This window comes from Microchirus variegatus (genome assembly GCF_963457635.1).
Source record: "Microchirus variegatus genome assembly, chromosome: 2".
Lineage (NCBI taxonomy): Eukaryota > Metazoa > Chordata > Actinopteri > Pleuronectiformes > Soleidae > Microchirus > Microchirus variegatus.
Window position 1 is genome coordinate 10621080 of NC_139803.1, and position 21210 is coordinate 10642289.

The 21210-nt window shown below is 42.9% G+C and overlaps 2 protein-coding genes across 2 annotated transcripts; both read left to right on the top strand.

Annotated features, from left to right (window-relative positions):
- The first annotated feature begins 538 nt into the window (after positions 1-538).
- LOC310944925 (heat shock cognate 70 kDa protein) lies at positions 539-4707 on the top strand. The gene is made up of 9 exons (XM_083910776.1): positions 539-623; positions 1608-1817; positions 2160-2365; positions 2448-2600; positions 2688-3243; positions 3354-3556; positions 3653-3851; positions 3942-4174; positions 4253-4707. The coding sequence occupies exons 2-9, from the start codon at positions 1613-1615 to the stop codon at positions 4448-4450; spliced, it is 1953 nt and encodes a 650-aa protein (XP_083766902.1). The 5' UTR covers positions 539-623; positions 1608-1612; the 3' UTR covers positions 4451-4707.
- Positions 4708-6295: 1588 nt separating this feature from the next.
- On the top strand, positions 6296-8939 carry LOC310943910 (heat shock cognate 71 kDa protein-like; the record flags this gene model as incomplete). Its single annotated transcript, XM_083909594.1, has 8 exons — positions 6296-6500; positions 6577-6782; positions 6868-7020; positions 7102-7657; positions 7780-7982; positions 8191-8389; positions 8473-8705; positions 8778-8939. The coding sequence occupies 8 exons, from the start codon at positions 6296-6298 to the stop codon at positions 8937-8939; spliced, it is 1917 nt and encodes a 638-aa protein (XP_083765720.1).
- Between the last annotated feature and the right edge of the window lie 12271 nt (positions 8940-21210).

The window sequence follows — 21210 nt, forward strand, 5'->3', positions numbered from 1 at the left end:
AGTCCAGAGGTACACATGTTTATAACTGACCCAGTGTTGTGTACTGTATACAAGCTGTGAACTTTTGTTTATACGTATAATAATAAATTATATTTTTCTGGAACATTCTTTCTTTTGACCGTGTAGTATTTCAACACAGGTTTCCACTGCATAACTGGTTCCAGGAGCTCAGGGCATGACCAGTAACTAGGAAGTAGAAGCCTGCATCACATGGTGTGCCTACAAAGTATATCTTTGAAATATTTTTTATTTTTAATCAAATTAATAACATTGATCTTTCCAGATGTTTCCATTTTCTGTCACGTGTCGGCTGAGTTTCTTAGAAACAGAAAGTGAATGAAATAATATGGCAATGTGTCATGATTCGGTTCTAAGAATGAAACACTGGTTAAATATGGTCAAACCGGAAGTAGACGAGGATGACGTCAGTCAGGTTTTATTGGTTGACCGTGGCAGAGCGGACAGAGGACTCGGCCTGTGATTGGCTGTTATCTCAGTCTTATATAAGGTCCTGTTTCCCTTTTTCCTTCCCTTTCCTTCTCATACCGGCAAGGACAAGCCAGCTCCACCACTCCGCTGTCCATCACCACACATTCTAAGTCATCCGCGGTCCAATTCATTTGGTAAGTTTCTTTTTGTTGAATATGGTGTTTTTTAATAATGTACGTAGTTACGCTAAATACAGGCAAACAAAAAATATTTTTCGTTCTGTTGCCGCAGTGTCCTTTTGGCATTGTGCTCTTTAATTGACGGCAGTTCCTGATAGGAAATGGTCACAATAGAGCATTTTTGTGAATTTAAGTGTAGTGTTTGTTCCATTATTGAAACGCCATGGCTGCGAAACAAAGGATGCGGATTCCTCTGTAGGCCCGGCCATGTTGAGCGCGTGCGTCAGCTGGCTTTAACGGTTCCGCGGAGGGGGGAGGGGTGAGGCAAGATGTTCGAGAACGTTCGAGAACAAGGCAAGGCAGCAACAGCGGTAACTTCCGGTTACATTTAAGAATAAAAGTGTCTTTCAGAAAAATGACTTAATTCGCGCTATGTTTCGACTTGTTTGTAGTATAGTAAATCTGTTAATTCAATCGGCATATTGTATATTTTTATATTTTTCTTAATGCTTCGGCAACTTCCGGCGTGGACGCTGTGAAAACTTGATGCCTCATTGTCACATGGGACTGACGAGGCGCCATGTTTCTGCAGTGCCCATTTTGCCCAAACTGTCGCCGGTGTCAACTACTGATCGCACTATGGGTGTTGGAATAAATTTAAATATCGCATACGATTACTAAAGGTGGATGCTTTTCAACGTTTTTGGCGTAGGATTAAAATTTAATATTGATAAATCGATTATTCCTCTGTAAGGTTTTTTGCGTTTTTGAGCATTTATCTGCATTCTCTTAAATTAGCTGTTGCTTATGTCGGCTGTCAAAACCAGACACTTCAAATTAAGTTCTATCCTCAAGTTGTTAGTTTTGATTAAATTAAATAAAGGCAGAAAGTGTGTAGCTTGAATCTCCTGCATTATTTTTTGTAACAGTAATTTATAAACACTAATGTAACGCTGCATACGCATTGTAGTAATTGTTTTATTTATTTAAATTTTTAAGGAATCATGTCTAAGGGACCAGCCGTTGGTATCGATCTTGGGACCACATACTCCTGTGTCGGAGTGTTCCAGCATGGCAAAGTTGAGATCATCGCCAACGACCAGGGCAACAGGACCACACCCAGCTATGTGGCCTTCACAGACACAGAGAGGCTGATTGGAGATGCAGCCAAAAATCAGGTTGCCATGAACCCCACCAACACAGTCTTCGGTAAGATTCTCGTCAATTTATTGAATAGTACCAGGCTTGTTTTCTATCTACTCTGAGCCTGATGAAAGTATTTGACTTGTCATTATTTGATTATGAAAAATTCTTTACCGATGTGGAAAGAGTTTTTTTTAAAGACGTCTAGTGGTTTTGAGTGACTTAATGAAAGAAATCACTGTGATGATGGTTTTTCCTGCCATTCGTAGTTTCCACCAGAGGTCGAAAGACCAAAGACGGCCCAATCCTTCCTTGGATGTCTGAGTGATTTCTTTCATTAAAGTCCCATTTCTGTCCCCTCTGTCTTGGTTGTTTTATGTTTAAAGAAACCCTTTTCTCCCTTTTAAGATGCCAAGAGGCTGATCGGCCGCAGGTTCGATGACGGAGTTGTACAGTCTGACATGAAGCACTGGCCATTTAACGTCGTCAATGACAGCACTCGCCCCAAGGTTGAAGTTGAGTACAAGGGTGAGACAAAGTCCTTCTACCCAGAGGAGATCTCCTCCATGGTGCTCGTGAAGATGAAGGAGATTGCTGAAGCCTACCTCGGAAAAGTAAGTTATTTGGCATAGCTCTGGAAACAAAAATTACAAAACATGTATGAAATATTCTAAAATTTGTTTCATTTCCTTTCAGACTGTCAACAATGCTGTAATCACAGTGCCCGCCTACTTCAACGACTCCCAGCGACAGGCGACTAAGGATGCTGGTACCATCTCTGGCCTCAATGTTCTGCGTATCATCAACGAACCAACTGCTGCTGCCATCGCCTATGGTTTAGACAAGAAGGTAAATACAACATCGTACAACTTTATTTGAATTATGGTGATTAAAATTGTGGTGATTTTGGTGGGCTAACATTGATGTTTTTATTAGGTTGGTGCAGAGAGGAACGTCCTCATCTTTGATCTCGGTGGTGGAACCTTCGATGTGTCCATCCTTACCATCGAGGATGGCATCTTTGAGGTCAAATCCACAGCTGGAGATACTCATCTTGGTGGTGAAGACTTTGACAACCGCATGGTGAACCACTTCATCGCAGAGTTCAAGCGCAAGTTCAAGAAGGACATCAGCGACAACAAGAGAGCTGTCCGTCGTCTGCGCACAGCTTGTGAAAGAGCAAAGCGCACTCTGTCTTCCAGCACCCAGGCCAGCATTGAAATCGACTCCCTGTATGAGGGAGTTGACTTCTACACCTCCATCACCAGGGCTCGCTTTGAGGAGCTCAACGCTGACCTCTTCCGTGGCACTTTGGACCCTGTGGAGAAGTCCCTCCGTGATGCTAAGATGGATAAGGCACAGATCCATGACATTGTGCTGGTCGGTGGCTCCACTCGTATCCCCAAGATCCAGAAGCTTCTCCAGGACTTCTTCAATGGAAAGGAACTCAACAAGAGCATCAATCCAGATGAAGCTGTCGCCTATGGCGCTGGTAAGTGTCTTGAGCATAGTGTGCACTTTTATCTCCTTTACTGCTCAAATTATTAAATCAATTTTAGCAGCCAACCAGGAGTCTTAACAATCCTTATTTTGTCTCTGTAGCTGTCCAGGCTGCCATTCTGGCTGGAGACAAGTCTGAGATTGTGCAGGATCTGCTCCTTCTGGACGTCACCCCTCTGTCCTTGGGTATTGAGACCGCTGGAGGTGTCATGACTGTCCTGATCAAACGTAACACAACCATTCCCACAAAGCAGACCCAGACCTTCACCACCTACTCCGACAACCAGCCCGGTGTGCTCATCCAGGTAAGCAAAATAATAAACTTTTTATTTCAGCTACTTTTGATGTCATGGTTAACACAAGACATGGTTTTTAATGGTTCATGCCAACACTTCCAACAGGTTTATGAGGGTGAGCGTGCCATGACCAAAGATAACAACTTGCTGGGCAAGTTTGAGCTGACTGGAATCCCTCCTGCTCCTCGTGGTGTTCCTCAGATAGAGGTGACATTCGATATTGATGCCAACGGCATCATGAATGTTACTGCTGTCGACAAGAGCACTGGAAAGGAGAACAAGATCACCATCACCAATGACAAAGGTATAAAAAAAAATTAGAATTGCACTATCATAGCCACAGTGGTCTCTCCCAGAAAGAAAAATGATGTTAATATTTCCTAATTCATGATAGGTCGTCTCAGCAAGGAGGACATTGAACGCATGGTCCATGAAGCAGAGAAATACAAGGAGGATGATGAGGTCCAGCGCGAGAAGGTGTCTGCGAAGAACGGACTGGAGTCGTACGCTTTCAACATGAAGTCCACGGTGGAGGATGAGAAACTGGCTGGCAAGATCAGTGACGACGACAAGCAGACCATCTTGACCAAGTGCAACGAGGTCATTGGCTGGCTAGACAAGAACCAGGTAAAAAAAATAATTTGAATCTTGTCTTGATGACGTGACCCGCTTGACTAGAAACTAAACTATCTTTTTGTTTCTCAGACTGCCGAGAAGGATGAATATGAGCATCAACAGAAGGAGCTTGAAAAGGTGTGCAACCCCATCATCACAAAGCTTTACCAGAGCGCTGGTATGCCAGGTGGTATGCCTGAGGGCATGCCCGGTGGCTTCCCCGGCGCTGGCGGTGCTGCTCCAAGTGGCGGTGGATCCTCCGGCCCTACCATTGAGGAGGTCGACTAAAGATGCAACCCACGCGAAACGTTCGCCACCTTAGCTGCTACCTCTCTTGGATGTTTTAAGAAAGTAACCCTCTTATAGCGCACGTTCCAACAAGCTTAAGAGTGTAATTTAAAATAGTAAAATCAGGGTTCGGGGAACATGTTGCATCATTTTTGGCACAACTGGGAACAACCTGCAGTTGGTTAAATGAGTGTTGATTCACACGTGTGTTAATGGTCTCAATGGTGGCACTGATAATAAACTTGAAAACCCTCCTACTCGGTTGTCCTTTCTACTCTGTGGTGTTCGCTCACTAGCTTTTAGTTCCTGATCTACTGCAGAAGTTTATTCCTCAGTCTTACTTGGATTTATCTTGTATGTACTGATAAACCCTGCCTTGATGATAGACAAAACACGCTAACTTGGCACTACCTCCTGAATTGATCTCATTGAGTGACTTGCTGCCATGGTCTTAAGTTAACCAATTTATTATGTATTGGTTTGTCGTGTCTATGCGTTTCTACCGATTACAAAGTTATGGGTCTTGTTTCCCTGGTTGTCTCTGTGGCTCGGATTGGGTCTTTGGGTCTGGTTAAAATTTAGGAACCAGATCATGTTAGGATTTGGATGAAAGTGACAACTGAAATGTACATCTTAAGTAATCCTTGAAAGATATGAGTTCTCGGATGAACGCTGCAAAATTAACAAAGATGATGCTGAACAAAATGAAACCTGCAACGCTCAGGATGTTACTCTGCAACTATCTCCTCCTTTTACAGCTGGTTTTACTGGTAATACAATATTTTATTAAATATCTCAGATGGGCAAACGTTTCAATACAACTAGTTAAACCCTGACATGTCCCAAATTTGAGTTTTCTATCTACCATTTTAGAAAGATCTGCAGTTGCATTAATAAACATAATTTAGAGATGAAATAAATTACCTAATGTGCATTTACACAATCATCTAAAAGGTTTACCATACAAAAAGTTAATTTGATACAATTGTATTAACAATTCGATTCCATTAGGGCTGAACCATTTTGGGAAATTAAGTGCTTTTTATACCCTCCAGTGTAATGGAAAGGCCCTTTCCAATGAAACAAGTTATTTCCACACATTTACAGCAAGCATGCAACTGCTCTTAATTTGTATTAATGTATTTATAGTATTACATGTAGTTAAAATTTAGAGTGATAACTGAATACTTGAAAAATGGTGAAAAAGTCGTTTGTTTTTCAAATTTGTGATTATACTGAAACTCCATAAAAGGGACTCAGAATGTCATGAACAAATGCTGCAGTATTACTGCGACACCTTGTGGGAGAACACTGCAACTACAGGTGTTGGTGAGGAAAAAAAACATTAACACAAATGAGCACATTTATTTGCTCTGGAATGTATTTGAGACTAAAACAACTGTTCAAATTTAACCAGAGTAACAACAGTAATAGTGAGAAGCAGGCCTGAGCGGTTATGACATAACTGGCATGTTCTTCTGGATTATTCCATCCTCTGTATTCTTCTTCTTCAGCTCTTTCTTGTCAGACTGTAGACTGAGACAGGTGTAATGCAGTTCCGGATTCTTCTACCAACACACACAAGGTAAGAGCTTCCCTTTCATGTGCAACAAGAAAGGAAAGTGTCGCTTTTATCGATCTTTTATAATATCCCTCCTGACACAAAGGCAGCATTACACAAGCTGTAAAACACAGAAGAAGAATAACTATAAATACAGTTATACATTTTTAAGATTGTACTGAGGTGAATAGATTGAGTCTTAAATTTTATTCCTTTTTGGGTGCTTATGTTCTTAACTGTACGGCTATAATCTTGTCAACTTTTTTTTTTAATCAACAGAAATCATGACAAAGGAGCAAGCTATTGGTATCGATCTTGGGACCACGTACTCCTGTGTCGGAGTGTTCCAGCATGGCAAAGTTGAAGTCATCGCCAACGACCAGGGCAACAGGACCACACCCAGCTATGTGGCCTTCACAGACACAGAGAGGCTGATTGGAGATGCAGCCAAGAATCAGGTTGCCATGAACCCCACCAACACCGTGTTTGGTAAGACAAGTTTCATACAGGAGTCTTCTTTACTGAAGCTGATGTGTTGAGATGTTTAAAATCAAACTTCTTTCAGATGCCAAGAGGCTGATCGGCCGCAGGTTTGATGACGCAGTTGTGCAGTCGGACATGAAGCACTGGCCATTTAACGTCGTCAATGACAGCACTCGCCCCAAGGTTGAAGTTGAGCACATGGGTGAGACAAAGTCCTTCTACCCAGAGGAGATCTCCTCCATGGTGCTGGTAAAGATGAAGGAGATTGCTGAAGCCTACCTCGGAAAAGTAAGTTATTTGGCATAGCTCTGGAAACAAAAATTACAAAACATGTTGTATGGAATATTCTAATATTTGTTTCATTTCCTTTCAGACTGTCAACAATGCTGTAATCACAGTGCCCGCCTACTTCAACGACTCCCAGCGACAGGCGACTAAGGATGCTGGTACCATCTCTGGCCTCAATGTTCTGCGTATCATCAACGAACCAACTGCTGCTGCCATCGCCTATGGTTTAGACAAGAAGGTAAATAAAACATCAGAAATGTTTACTTGAATAATAGTGGTGATAAATTTTTTGGTGAGCTAACATTGATGTTTTTATTAGGTTGGTGCAGAGAGGAATGTCCTCATCTTTGATCTTGGCGGTGGAACCTTCGATGTGTCCATCCTGACCATCGACGATGGCATCTTTGAGGTCAAATCCACCGCTGGAGATACTCATCTTGGTGGTGAAGACTTTGACAACCGCATGGTGAACCACTTCATCTCAGAGTTCAAGCGCAAGTACAAGAAGGACATCAGTGACAACAAGAGAGCTGTCCGTCGTCTCCACACAGCTTGTGAAAGAGCAAAGCGCACACTGTCTTCCAGCACCCAGGCCAGCATTGAAATCGACTCCCTGTATGAGGGAGTTGACTTCTACACCTCCATCACCAGGGCTCGCTTTGAGGAGCTCAACGCTGACCTCTTCCGTGGCACCTTGGACCCTGTGGAGAAGTCCCTCTGTGACGCTAAGATGGATAAGGCACAGATCCATGACATTGTGCTGGTCGGTGGCTCCACTCGTATCCCCAAGATCCAGAAGCTTCTCCAGGACTTCTTCAATGGAAAGGAACTCAACAAGAGCATCAATCCAGATGAAGCTGTGGCCTATGGAGCTGGTAAGTGTCTTTCATCAACCAGTTCATCTTTCCTGCAGTCCATAGTCAGATCTAATCATTTTTAATTGCATGTGCAAGAATGACATCGGCAACAATAAGAGCTGCTTATTTTGTCTCTGCAGCTGTCCAGGCCGCCATCCTGACTGGAGACAAATCTGAGAATGTGCGGGATCTGCTGCTTCTGGACGTCACCCCTCTGTCCCTGGGTATTGAGACTGCTGGAGGTGTCATGACTGTCCTGATCAAGCGTAACACCACCATTCCAACCAAGCAGACACAGATCTTCACCACCTACTCTGACCACCAGCCTGATGTCTTCATCCAGGTAACCACAACCATTCACTTTTTATTCAAGCATTTTAAATCCCGAACCCTCATCTGGGTCTCCAAAGTAGCAGAACCATCTACTCCTTTGAAAAGATCCAGAGTAGGGGGAACTCTCTTGCAGGCCACCTCAACGATGTTCAAGAGATAAGTGTCTCCTTTACATCGGCTATCGGGACGTGCCTGCTCACACTTCACACTCCCAACAGGTGTATGAGGGTGAGCGTGCTATGACCAGAGACAACAACTTGCTGGGAAAGTTTGAGCTGACTGGAATCCCTCCTGCTCCCCGTGGTGTTCCCCAGATTGAGGTGACATACGATATCGATGCCAACGGCATCATGAATGTCACTGCTGTCGACAAGAGCACTGGGAAGGAGAACAAGATCACCATCACCAATGACAGTGGTATGAAAATTTTAAATTTATTCTTATCATAATCGCAGTCCACAAAGAATAATCAGTTGTTATTCTTGCTCATTTCACCACAGGTCGTCTCAGCAAGGATGCCATTGAACGCATGGTCCAGGAAGCAGAGCAATACAAGGCAGAGGACGACATCCAGCGTGAAAAACTGTATGCTAAGAACAGTCTGGAGTCGTACGCTTTCAATATGAAGACCACTGTGGAGGATGAGAAGCTGGCTGGCAAGATCAGTGACGGCGACAAGCAGACCATCTTGAACAAGTGTAATGATGTCATCAGCTGGTTGGACCAGAACCAGGTAGATACAGTTTTCTCTTAGTCCTGATGACGTGACATTTGCTTGAAAACTAAAGTGTTCTTTGTTTTGCAGACTGCAGAGAAGGACGAATATGAGCATCAACAGGAGAAGCTGGAGAAGATGTGCAACCCCATCATGAGAAAGCTGTACCAAAGCGCTGGCATGCCCGGTGGCGTGCCTGGCGGTACGCCTGGTGGCGATTGCTCTCAACCAACCATTGAGGAGGTCGATTAAAACTGTGTTGGATTGCGTTTAGTAATTGGAAACGTTTTTGGGAAAGCCAATCTGAATGAGTCAGATATCCAAAACTCACATTTTCACAACTAAGGCTGTCCCCATCACATAAATATGTTTTGTCTAGTTTTGAGAAATTAGCTGGTCGGCTCATTTAAATGTATTTCATCAATGTGGGACAGGGACAAGTGCAGAGACGAGAATTAAATAAAGTCGATGTAGAGACAGGAGAAGGGAAAAAAGTCCCTTGTTTCAGTGAATATATATATATATATATATATATATATACTGGACACAGTAAACACACACCCTTCATTTAATTTCCACTTTACATACAAATGATATAGTTTCCTCTGTGTTACAGAAATCTATTGATCGAGAAAATTTCTCGATTAAAGTATTTGACAATTATTTGAATAATGGTTTAATAATGAAGCAATCCCTACTTGTTTTATTTATTTAAAATCAGAGACACCATGATACGATTTATCACAATATTTGCAAAATCATATATTGCGTTATACTGACAGTGTGGTGATAATGAGCACTTGGCACCATCTAGTGGACTGAAATGTGAATTTATCTAAAAAAAAAATGTTCACTAAAAAGTTTGATGTTTATTTGTATATCAGTGAAAATAATATATACACAAAAAAATTGGTGTCTCAAAAGCGATATAATATTGTCACACACACTATCGCGATAGCTCACCGTATTTGTTTTTCCTACCAACACCACCACCACTTCTAATAATTCACTCAAACAGCGTCACATCCTGTGTGCAACCACAACGACATTAGCTGTACGTAAAGTTGCACTATTGTATAGACGAAGTGTGTAGCGGATAACGATCTGTCCTTGGGGCTCATTTACACCTGTACTTGCAAGTGGTCATGCGCTATCCCATCACAGAAAATGCATTTTTAAGGAGGCACGATATTATACCTTTGGCCCATATCCAATATGCCCATATATCAGAGTGCTTGGGCTAATATCTATACCAATATGTATTTCCTTTAGGTCATTGAGTCTCTTCTGTAGTCAATAGTATTAACATACTATTTTTCATACTTATGTTGCAGCAGATGTGGATGTGAAATATCTTTATTTTGCAAAATAAATAAGCATAAAAAAATAGCTGTAGGGGGTTCTAGTCATCTAGTCATATCAGCAGATCTCGCCGTTTTTGCCGGTGCAAACTCTTTAAAGCCAATATCTGCCCATACCGATAAAATCATGCATCCTGACACATTTCGATGTTGGTGTAATGGTTTGGATGCTTGTCTTTGGAGCAGGAAACCAGAGTCCCGGTTGGAACAAGTACCAAGAATTTAAAAATACCAGCAACGTGGTGTTTGCAGGTCAGGAAGAATAGCTCGTGCTGGAAGAAAAGGACTTGTGTGCCTGAGGTTGTGAGTTTGAACCTTATGGCGAGCTCTTTGAGTGCAATGGTCAAAGTCAACAGTCAAAAGCTCAACGAGAAGCTGATGACGACAAGTTTCAGGTTGCTCACTGGACAAGAACGCTGCTGTGACGCCGGAAATGTTGTACGTTCAGTTCCTTTCAGGACCAGGACATTTTAAAGCACATCTTCCAAAGTGAAGATTAAAGAAGATATAGACAAAGGTGAGCTTGGTGGCGTGGAGGCCATGTTCCTGACCAGAAAGTTGTGTCAGAACAGTAGGTGACAGGTTCAGTTCCAGCACTCTGTGGTTGTTCACTCGAACTGAACCTTAAATCTTGCTGACCCACAGGGCATCAAACCCAGGACAGTGAATAGGTGATACAAAACTGAAGAGAGAGTGTGGAGTTAGCTCAGCTGGTTGAAGAGCAGGCTTCACAATGTTCAAGTCTTGAGGTTGAGAGTTCAATTCCCTTACACTGCAACATTTTAAGGTTCCAAAGAACACTGAACACGCCATGCAGCAAGGTCCTTATTCCAAGCGAGAATGGAACCAAGGTCTCCTTCTCCAAAGACAAGTGTGTAAACCATTACACTAACTGTTTGGCTGACTGTGCTGGACGGACATCAGTAAATAGTTCAATACTTTGAAGTCATGTTCTGTTATTGAAAGCCTTCCAAATTTTGGGACCAAGCACACAGGTTCAAATAGCTCACCTGGTTGAGCACACTCGTGTGGAGTGTTGCAACCTTGCCTTTGGACCAGGGATCGAATCCCGGTTGGAACGTGGGCTTTTCTACCTGCAGTTTTGCATGTTCTCCCTGTGTTTGTGTATTACCCCCCCCCCCCCCCCCACAATGCCCCCACTCACCAGCACCACTCCCCCACAGTTAATCAGTGTGTGTAAGCACAGTTAGTGTTGATGGTCATACAACCAGACTTCCGTGTGTGTGTCAATCACACAGGGAGAGAAACTCCCAAGCTAAATAGCGGACACGTAAACTTAACTCACCTCTAACCAGTCCTCATTTCACGTGAACCAAGTCAAACCATAACCGTAACCAGTCTTGCTTCCGGTCTGCGCTCAGTTTCCCCCCCACATTATGTTTACGTCTGCGTCACGTTTCCATGGTAGCAGAGCTCGACAGCTCGACAGAGAGAAAAAGGTGAGTCTCTGAGCTTCACCACACACTTAAATTATGTCAACGTCTTGTTAATGCGACACATACACGATATATTTTACCACACGAATCGAAAGGGACGCGTCATTTGTCGGTGTCTGCGTGTGTGGCGCGAAATAGTATGCTTTACGGCACTAGCTTCGTGTCCATCATGGCTATAAGATACAGATAACACCGTTTTTAGCTACACGTAACGCGTCTCATGCTTGCTTCTATGATTTGGGATCCTCTTTAGAAAGAAACTCATCCTTTGAGGTCAGGCTGAGGTCAGTAAAGTGTCCATGAATACTGACAGAAGATTTTTAAAGTCGTCTCCAATTCTCAAACCTGGAAAGGATGATGTTCTTAAATGTCTTAGTGTTGTGTGTAGTGTGTAGTGTCTTGTCGAAAAACCAAACCAATATTCAGTTTTCATGATTTCTTTGTTATATGTAGCCAAGAAACCAGAAAATATTCACATTAAGAAGCTGAAAACTTGCTCTAATTACTTAAAAACACTCAAAAGTAGTTGACGATTCATTTATTAAACGATTCATTGAGTAATTGTTAAGAGTTTGATTTGTGCACATCATTTGATCTGGAAATGGGTCACTGTGACATGGCAATTCCATCTGCCTTTGGTCTGTGCTCTACATTAATTTCCTATGAGACATTTACAAAAAACAAAAAAAAATCTATTCATTAGAAAAGCCACAGCTTACCATTTTTGGCCAAAGTGCACATTTGACGTATGTTAATCTGGCTGAAGAGGAAAAATAAGATGAATAAACCTGATTAGTGACTGCTTTGATCTTCAATGTCAGCAGGCACCAAGGAGACAATTCCACAGGTGTGTGTGACATAAAAGGAAATTGCCCATTTATCGATCTTTCATACATAATTCCTTATCTGCACTCAGACTAATGGACGATTAAATACATAACAGTATGGATGCAAACTGCCATCAATCACCAAATAAGAAGTTTCGCCTGCTGTTCATTCTTACAATAAAAATATGCTTTCAATATATTTACCATGTAGGTGAACAGGTCTCCATGCATCTACGACCAAACCAAACCATGGAGGAAACACATGGACAGATGGATCCAGAGGTGAGGAATGAGCAGTGGAAGTCGGTGGAGTCCGACACAGAGAGCTTGGCCCAGGAGAGAGCCGACCAACAGCAGCTTCACGTGTGCGCTGACAAGGAGAACGCTGAGGTGTCACAACCAGACGAAGGTGAAGATGAAAATCAGGGTTACGACAGCCTCGAGGAGTCGCCGGACCCCAATGCCGAGAGGAACTCCCGACCTGTACAGACTGAATATTTGGACACACAAATGGATGGGAAAGAAAGAAGGTACGTTACACACTTTCAGTTTTGTCCATCACTGCAGGTCAACAACATACACACACACCCAGCATCAGGTAGTTGTGGTCAGAATGTGTTCTCGTGATAGCAAATTGACACGTTAATTTATATTGGAACGATGGACAATCATTTACGAAGCATGCAAATCGCCAAGATGGACGCTACATTCAAAATGGCCGACTTCCTGTTAAGTTGAGGCCATCGTCCTAATGGACTTTTTTGTTTGTCTTGGGCTATAACGGGTTTCCCACCAAGTTCCATGAAATTTGGTGCCGCTTGGCTTGCTCCATATGCGTTTCACCTTAGGGCCCGAGGACTATGAGAATACTGCATTTTCGCCACCCCTGACCGCCATGCAAAGTTTTTAGGCACTTTAACCCCCTCAGAAATGTGTGCGATGACACTGAGTAATAATAATGCTAATATTCTGAAGGAAAGCAATGGGTTTCTCGGTGCTCGGGCTGCACAGCAGGGTAGACTTGTAATATGCAAACTTAATGCTAGGAGTGGATCGAAATATCCACTTAGTGATATGTCGTCCCACTTCCTCGTGCAATACAATAAATCAATAAATTGACATGCATGGCAAATATAGATATTGTAATTTACAAATTAAGCCACTCTGAAGTAAACATTCCCTACTAGTTTCACTCGTCAGTTCTTGGTGAAGACGACGATTAATGGTCTGTACAAGACTAATCTGTCGATTATTTTCTAGATTAATGCGAGAGCTTGTTTTGGTCCATGAAATGTCAGAAAACGCTGAAAAATTTGCAGTTGATTTGGTGTTTCCTAAACCTGGAAATAATGATGTTCTCAAATGTCTTGTTTTGGTGGTGGCAGTAAATGATGTTCGTTGTCCTCGGCTGAACCCACTCTATTTCAAAGTTTATCGTCCCATCAAAAACATGTATTTATTATCATTTTGTGATTAAAAAGCTCATTTCACTTAGGATAATTGTACAGATTAGTCAGGTGTGATGACAATATGGCTGGCGGCGTTAATGGCTCGTTGTATCACATCAAATCCCGCGGTTTCAAACAATATAAGCTGTTCACCGTAATGTCTCTCTTCTGTGTGACAAATTAATTACAATTAAGCAGATAATAGTGCTGCTTAGATTGAATACAACAAGCAGGGTACGGCAGCAATCAAATCTTTTACTTTCAAACAGCACGCGCATGATAAAAGATAAAAAAAAAAAAAAGAGCCTTCATTCATTCACTCAACAATGAAACTGTCGGCTATTTAATGAGATGCAGGCGCTGATTGTGTGTAGCAGGGAGAATAGCCTAATTCAGGTGCTTTCATGGTAACAGCTTTCATTTGAGGGAAATTAGATTTTTGTTTTGTTTGGGTGGATCACAATAAGTGGTCACTCGTGGTCCATTAACGGGGATCATTGTTGCCGTGCAGGAGATCTCCTTTTACTCCTCTGATGGAGCAGAGCAGAGCAAGGTCTCTGTGGTCGAGGACAACACCTCATCTGTTCCTGCGATCCCATCGACTCGCACCGCCGTCTCCTCTCCTCCTTCAGACCCTGGCCTGATAGTCGTCTCCCCCCGCACAACACAGAATAGGGGCATTCTCCATTTTCCCGTCATTAACCTGTACAGATTGATGCCCGCCAAGAGTGGGGTGTGCTTCCCCCCCAAACGACATTGTTTCAAAATAAAATGAACGTGACATTTTCCTCACAAAAGACTCCATTACGTTGCATTGAGGCAGCGGACGCGGTCCCATTCCCATTATCATGTTCTCATAGTCCTCTCTACTGCCTCCTCAAAGCGGGTAAGCCTTTTTTTCCACACAATGCCACTGCATAGTTTACAAACCCCAATGGGGCATTCCTCATTCAAGCAAAAGATTTCTATTTAAGCAACTCCATTCTTGCCTCCTCGCTATATTTTTTCTCACTCTCACTCTCAATTTCACTGGATACTGTATTGTATGTTTGTGTCTGCATCTTCGTGAAACAACGGCCTGTGTGGTATGTTTATTGCCGCATGTTGTTTACAATGCATTCTCCAACTTGTTTGAGTCTGAGACATCCCTTACCCTTTTGGCCTCATCGACGTGAAGGGCCCTACACCTCCACCTCCACCCCCCCCCCCCCCCCCCAACACCCACCCACATCACAGCAGGAGAATTAGGCTCCCCCTCATCCTCCCAGTAAGCACAACAAAGAGGCTCTCTGCTATTTATTTTAATGAGATCTTTTCATCACCATCAGAAAGAGCATTTTAGCCTGCAATTTTCGGGCCATTTCATAAGCTGAAAATTGCCGTTTGTGAGCCATTCCCCTGCTAGTAGCTCTCAAATACGCTCTCATTAGTGAGCCTGGAGGTGAAAATACGAAAATTATCTGTAAATACAGGCTCGTAATCCCCCTCATCTGTTTCAATTTCAGAAGTCTGTAATAAGGCCTCGTACTTTGTTTGAGGACATCATCATTCTAATAACAGTGTAATGCCTCTTGTTCCTTTGACCTCTCTCAGTACAGGACTATGTGGCGTTCAGGTGTCGGTGACACTTCCTTTTGCATGTATAATGCAGCCCCTGACCATGACATTACCTTAATTACACAAAATATTGTAGATTATAGATGTATGGACAGTTCTCTTTAGGTTTTTACCACTGTTGTGAAGTTGCAGCCATAAGGACATGGGGTTGTCATCAAACATCCATGTGTATCATGGTCAAATCAGGTCAACAATGTTCTCTGCAGGGTTTTGGATTTGGAATAATGCAGTTCCTCACTCATCTTCTACTGCTTTATCCTCCACATGAGGGTCGCGGGAGGCGCTGTTGCTGATCCCAGGTGACATAGGGCGAAAGCCGGGGTCGCAACCTGGACAGACGAACAATCATTCACTCTCAAACTCACACCTACGGTCAATTTAGAGTGTCCAATTTGGCTAATTCCCCAAATCTCCATGTTGTTGGCCTGTGGAAACTGGAGAACCCAGAACCCTTACTGCTGTTCCTTTTACGTCTCAAATCAAATTGCGTTTTTTCCCAGAAATTCCATACCAGTGACCAAAAACAAACTGACTATATAATATATAATATAATATACAATACTCACTATGACTGACTAATGCAAAACTCTGCTGTTGTTTATTCTGTTGTCATTCTTTAATCTTACAGTCAGCTGCTCACCGAGGACACCACCTCCTCCTCTGATCTGTCTGGCCACGTCTTTGAGAGGCTGCAGATTTCTGCCAGGGAAAACGATCAGGAGGAAGTTTCTGAGGCAGTGGAAATAAAAGGGGGATACAGGTATATTGTGGTCACAAGTCCGACCGATGTGGCGACTCCGCTTATAGCTGCCGACAAGTCCAGTCAACCGTATCACCTCCATCCAGAAGATGACCACACGAGCACTTCAACATCTTCCCACTGTGACAGTTCAGTGGAAAACAGTAGCACGTCCTACACGACGTCAGAAGAGTCGCATGCTGCCGAATCTCAGACAGAAGACGCCCAGGAGTCATTGGTGACGTCCTCCGAGGTTTTGTCGAACAAAAAGCAACACAGGAGGGACATAGTGGACCGCAACAAGAAAACCCTGGGGCGCATTATTCCCAAACGGGGCTCCTATGTGAGAAAGCATGTGTACAAGGAGACGATGACAGACGACATCATGGAGGTATGTCGTTCTCTCAACAATAAAATCACACAGTGAGAATATGATGATACACAACAGGCGAGGAACAGACTGCAGTTACAGAAACAGACAGCAGGAGCTGCACTAGTACTGATAAATAAATCTTGGGACAACTCAGCTATTGTTCTGCTAAGATGGTTTAGGATTAGGTTTGACTGGGAACATACGACAGAAAATACGACGGGACGGGAATATTTCAGGTCTTTTTAAATCCCTAGTGGGAAATGTGACAGTTTGAATTTGCATGTATCTGATCAGTTTGGTGACAGCCTCCGGCTTTACAACTTAGCCTTTTCGCATGAACTTATATCTATTCTGGCATCTTTGAATATCTAGCTTTTAAATTATTGATTTATGTTTAGATTAAAAAAGACAGAGACATAGGAGTTTGACTTTAAATGAGACAATTTAGGATATAATTTAGTTCTGAATCCATAGATAAATATTGTTGTTTCTGCATCAGCCTTGTGTGTGCTTATGTAGTCGTATTATTGGTAACTGTGTGTATATATATATATAAATATGCCATCTTAGACAACAACATAGAGAATATAGATATAATCTTTGCTCTGACTCACTCTGTAAAAATTAATTTGGCTAAAGAGCATCGCTGTTTTTCATCTGCCCTCTCTCTCCTCTCCACCATATGTCTGACTATGCGCTGCATATTACGAGTCGATGTGTACGAGAACATCAGAGACGCATGGTTACCAATAGGCTCTTAGACGTCCCTGCACCTGGCACAGTGGCATAATTGGCCCGGGATGGCCCGCATTTCCCATTTGTTGGGTCACAAGACTGTTTTGCTGGCTATAATACCCCCAACCTTGTTCACCCATCTGAGCCCCAGCCCTCCACAATGTCTCATATCATCACCATTTACATAGTCAAGAGCCGTTAGCTTTGTGCAATGGTAAACAGAGCCAGAGCCTTTCCCTCTCCTGAACCCTTGTGTTTTGTCATTTTCCTTCTGAATTCGCTTGTTAGTTTTCCATCGCTCTGTCTCCCCTAAGACATCTTACTTAATGAGGGACACAAGGCATAAAAGACGGGGGCACCAATTTGCACGTAGCCTGTTTTTTTTTTTTTTGGGTTTCATTACAGGATTAATCTATGAATGGGTTGTGCTACAGCAACAGTGTAACATATCAACAAAGCTAATCAGAAATAGGGGAAAAGGTAATTCTTAAACCGTATGTTAAAATAAAACAAATTCTGGTGAGTCCGCAGTATATTCTTGGATGAAATATGACCAGTTATTTTTTGCGTGCTCCAAACTGAAGATCAAATAAATTATGCATGGGATTATCTTTAAAACATAATTTTAAAAAATATATCATATTTAGGAGTTGGGGAGAGAGAGATGTAAAAACCAAAAACAACATTTAAGTCATTAGTATCACGAGACATCGCAATGCTTCCACCCAACCCTCCCTTGTGTTTTGCATCTGGCAAAAGATAGCAACACTCCATGCACAAATCGCATCAGTTTCACAAATCAATATGAGTCTAGACAAGCCAGTTGTTACCGAGCCCTTTTAAAATGAAATGACCCATTTGGTTCTTTTTGAAGGGAGCGGCCATGTGAGGGCAGCTTGTTACAATTAGACGTGTTATTAAATGTACACAATTTCCTAATGCAGCAAATGTTTAGCCCCGGCCAAGTGGCAGAGTGGCCGCAGCAGTGATTGGCTTCATCGAGGCTCGGGCCTCCTTTGATAAAGACAGAAGTAGGAGATCAATCTTGTGCTATTGCACTCAGCCCTCAGAGTCCCTTCTCCTCTCGCGGGCCCTCACTTCAAAGCCAGGGGAACATAATGTACAATCTTTTAATAGCTTTAGACCAAAGCTCTGGGGAGCTCTCTGCCACTGTATACCCTGCCTCAGTCTAAACACCTAATCAAGATTACCTGGGCTGGCCACAATAGCAGCTAAATGCAATTCAAGATCCACAGCCCCTTTGAAGTCATCATTGCGGAAAGCAGATGTTTCCTGGGTACAGGAGGTAATACAGCTAGCCGCAATTGCCAGACTTTGTTGTGACATCGTCTCGCAGAGAGGCAATTACGGGCCCAATTTAGTAGAAAAGATATTACACAGCTTACCATGCTCAACATGCAATACTGGCAAGATCATTTGCTCCAACTGATTGGGATTTTTATAATGGGCGACAAAAGGCAACGGCAGGGGGAACGGATAAAGTTGAGAGGTTGCGACTTGTTTGTGTTTGTGTGTGTCAGCGTGTGCACACATGGTTGGACACTGACACCTGCTCGTGAACTTCAAACAACTGCTCTGCCATCTCGACGTCTCTCCGACCATTTGAAAAGAATCTCCCGTAAATGTTCAGTTAAGTACCAAAAGCGGCAACGTGACAAGTTTTCCCGTCTTCTCCCGGTACATAATAGTAGCATTTCAGCCCGGTTAGACACGGTCAAACAAAAACACGTCCGCTCATTCTCGTTGACCTTCATCTATTCAACCTCATAGAATTACTGTGGAAAAAGTCTTCAGTCCGTCAATAGCATTGATCCACTCAGATGGTCTTCCGCCAGTGGGGGGAGTCCTGAAGTTAACTAAATGATTTTCATTACAGCACAAACGGGACATATTTCCATGCCACACACACACAAACACATTAGCGCCTCAAACAGTAAATCAATGTAGTACGATGTAGCTGAAGTACTCGGTCCTTCATAGTAATGGATGTAGGTTTCAACAGATGAGCACTGTTCGGTTCTCGTATAGAAAGAAAACCACGTTTCTAACCTTTATTTAACCAGGGAAATCCCATTTTCAAGGGAGTCCTGACAGTTACAAATTTACGCAGTTAAAACACGAGCAAAAAACAAATTACATTCATTAGCACATTATGAAAAACAAGTGCGAGAACTCTCAGTTTGGGTTTGAAAGCGTTCAATTATGTCTTCACTGTGTTCTGCTTCAAGGTGCTTGACGTTCTTGAAGACACCACAACGGCACAAGACCAAAACCACGGCTCTGAGTCTGAGCACAAAACACCTCAGTTTCCGGTAAGACCTCCTCTACTCCCTTTTGCTTTTCTTTTTTTTCCCCCGAACAGAATCACACTATATGTTGCACCTGTGTGTTTCTGCAAATCACAAATAAGCACAAGCTCATGTTTCAGCACTGGGATCAACAGGATAGTGTTGTTACCGCTTGCCTTCTTTTGGTCAGCATTTTGCCTCAATTTGCCAAAACGTCACATTCAAACATGTTTTTTTTCCCCTTTCCTGAAAGTACAAATTTAACATTTCCCAAGATCAACGTTTTTCTGGGAGACCAGGCTGTTCTTTTTCCACCGCAATCGGGTCAAATCTGTTTTGCTTTGCATTATTGTGTGGGTGTGTTAAATGCTCTAACAACGGCAGAGCCGTTCATTAATGGCACTGTTCTTACGCGCTCGCCAGAGATGATTGCCGCTTTAATGAAAAATAGAAAGGAGGAGTGGTTGTGAAATAAAGAGAGGATTATTATTGTTTCAAGCACTCGAGCAAGCCAACGCAAAACTGCCAAGTGGGGGGGGGGAGTATAAATATGCTCCCACTGGAATGGTTTCCCCGTCAAATCAGGAGCATTAGATGCATGAGACATACACTCATGGAGCTCGTGCTTAATAATTTGTCGCGGCCATGTAAAGAAGAGCGCCGGCTCTTATGCCCGGGGTAAAGTGTTTCCTCTCACTCAGAGCTCATGTCTGTTGTGGGTTTTTTTTGTGTTGCAATGCATAGATTAGAGTTGGTGCTTTGTGTGTCGAGCCACATTTTGTCATAGCAAACGCGTTGAGATGTTAAAGGTATAAACATCCACAGCAACAGCTTTTTAACGTAACGGTGGATGAATGAGATTGAAGAGGTCATTTCTGGGGGCACTGAAGGGATAGTTTGACCGAGTCCAAGGAACATCTGTACATCAAGCAGTTAGCTGGCTTATCTCTGCATTAAATCTTAAATCCGAGTAGAATTTGAATTTTGTAAACCTTTCACTCACCTGCACCAAGGTGCAGAGAAACTGGGTTCTTTTTGTCATGTAAACACGTTAGACCATCTAAAATAGTTCTAGTCGGACTAACGATGCGATTCAGAGTCTGATTACTCCTGCATGTTTACGCATAGTCAGACTGGAGTTGGACTTGGTGTTTTGCTCAAGCACCAAAATTTCCTCCCTGGTCTTTTACCCGGAATCTCTCCCGGAGCATAGATCTCGGCGGTGGCGTCTTTCTTCGGACAACATGGGCTAATTTGTATCACGATTAACATGTACAACAGGTACGAAACACACAGAACCACAGCACGATCCATCTCTGCATTTGCCTTGGCGTAAAGGTCAACAGGAAACTGATTCAATACGCAATAGCTATAGAGAGATACAGTGTCACCTACGGAGGCGGAGTCAGGGGTACACGGCCAATAAATCAATTTTCTCCTCTGCATGTGTACTTGGACTAATTGCTCGATTGCCTGATTGCCAGCTTGAGTAAACAGTGCATTGTTAACACACAGTATTCAAGTTGGGTGTGGACATATTCCATTCTAATGAAACTCTACCTTTGGATCACCTAGATAAGTGAGAGTAAGGAGTATTACAGCCCACCTGGACAGCAGCAGAAGCCTCCTGTCATGGCCAAAGCCAAGAGAGGTTCCT

Coding starts and splice junctions, on each gene's coding strand:
- LOC310944925 (XM_083910776.1), top strand. CDS start 1,613: ATGTCTAAGGGACCAGCCGTTGGTATCGATCTTGGGACCACATACTCC. Junction 3,244..3,353: donor AGCTGTCGCCTATGGCGCTG/GTAAGTGTCTTG, acceptor TTGTCTCTGTAG/CTGTCCAGGCTGCCATTCTG. Junction 3,557..3,652: donor AGCCCGGTGTGCTCATCCAG/GTAAGCAAAATA, acceptor CACTTCCAACAG/GTTTATGAGGGTGAGCGTGC.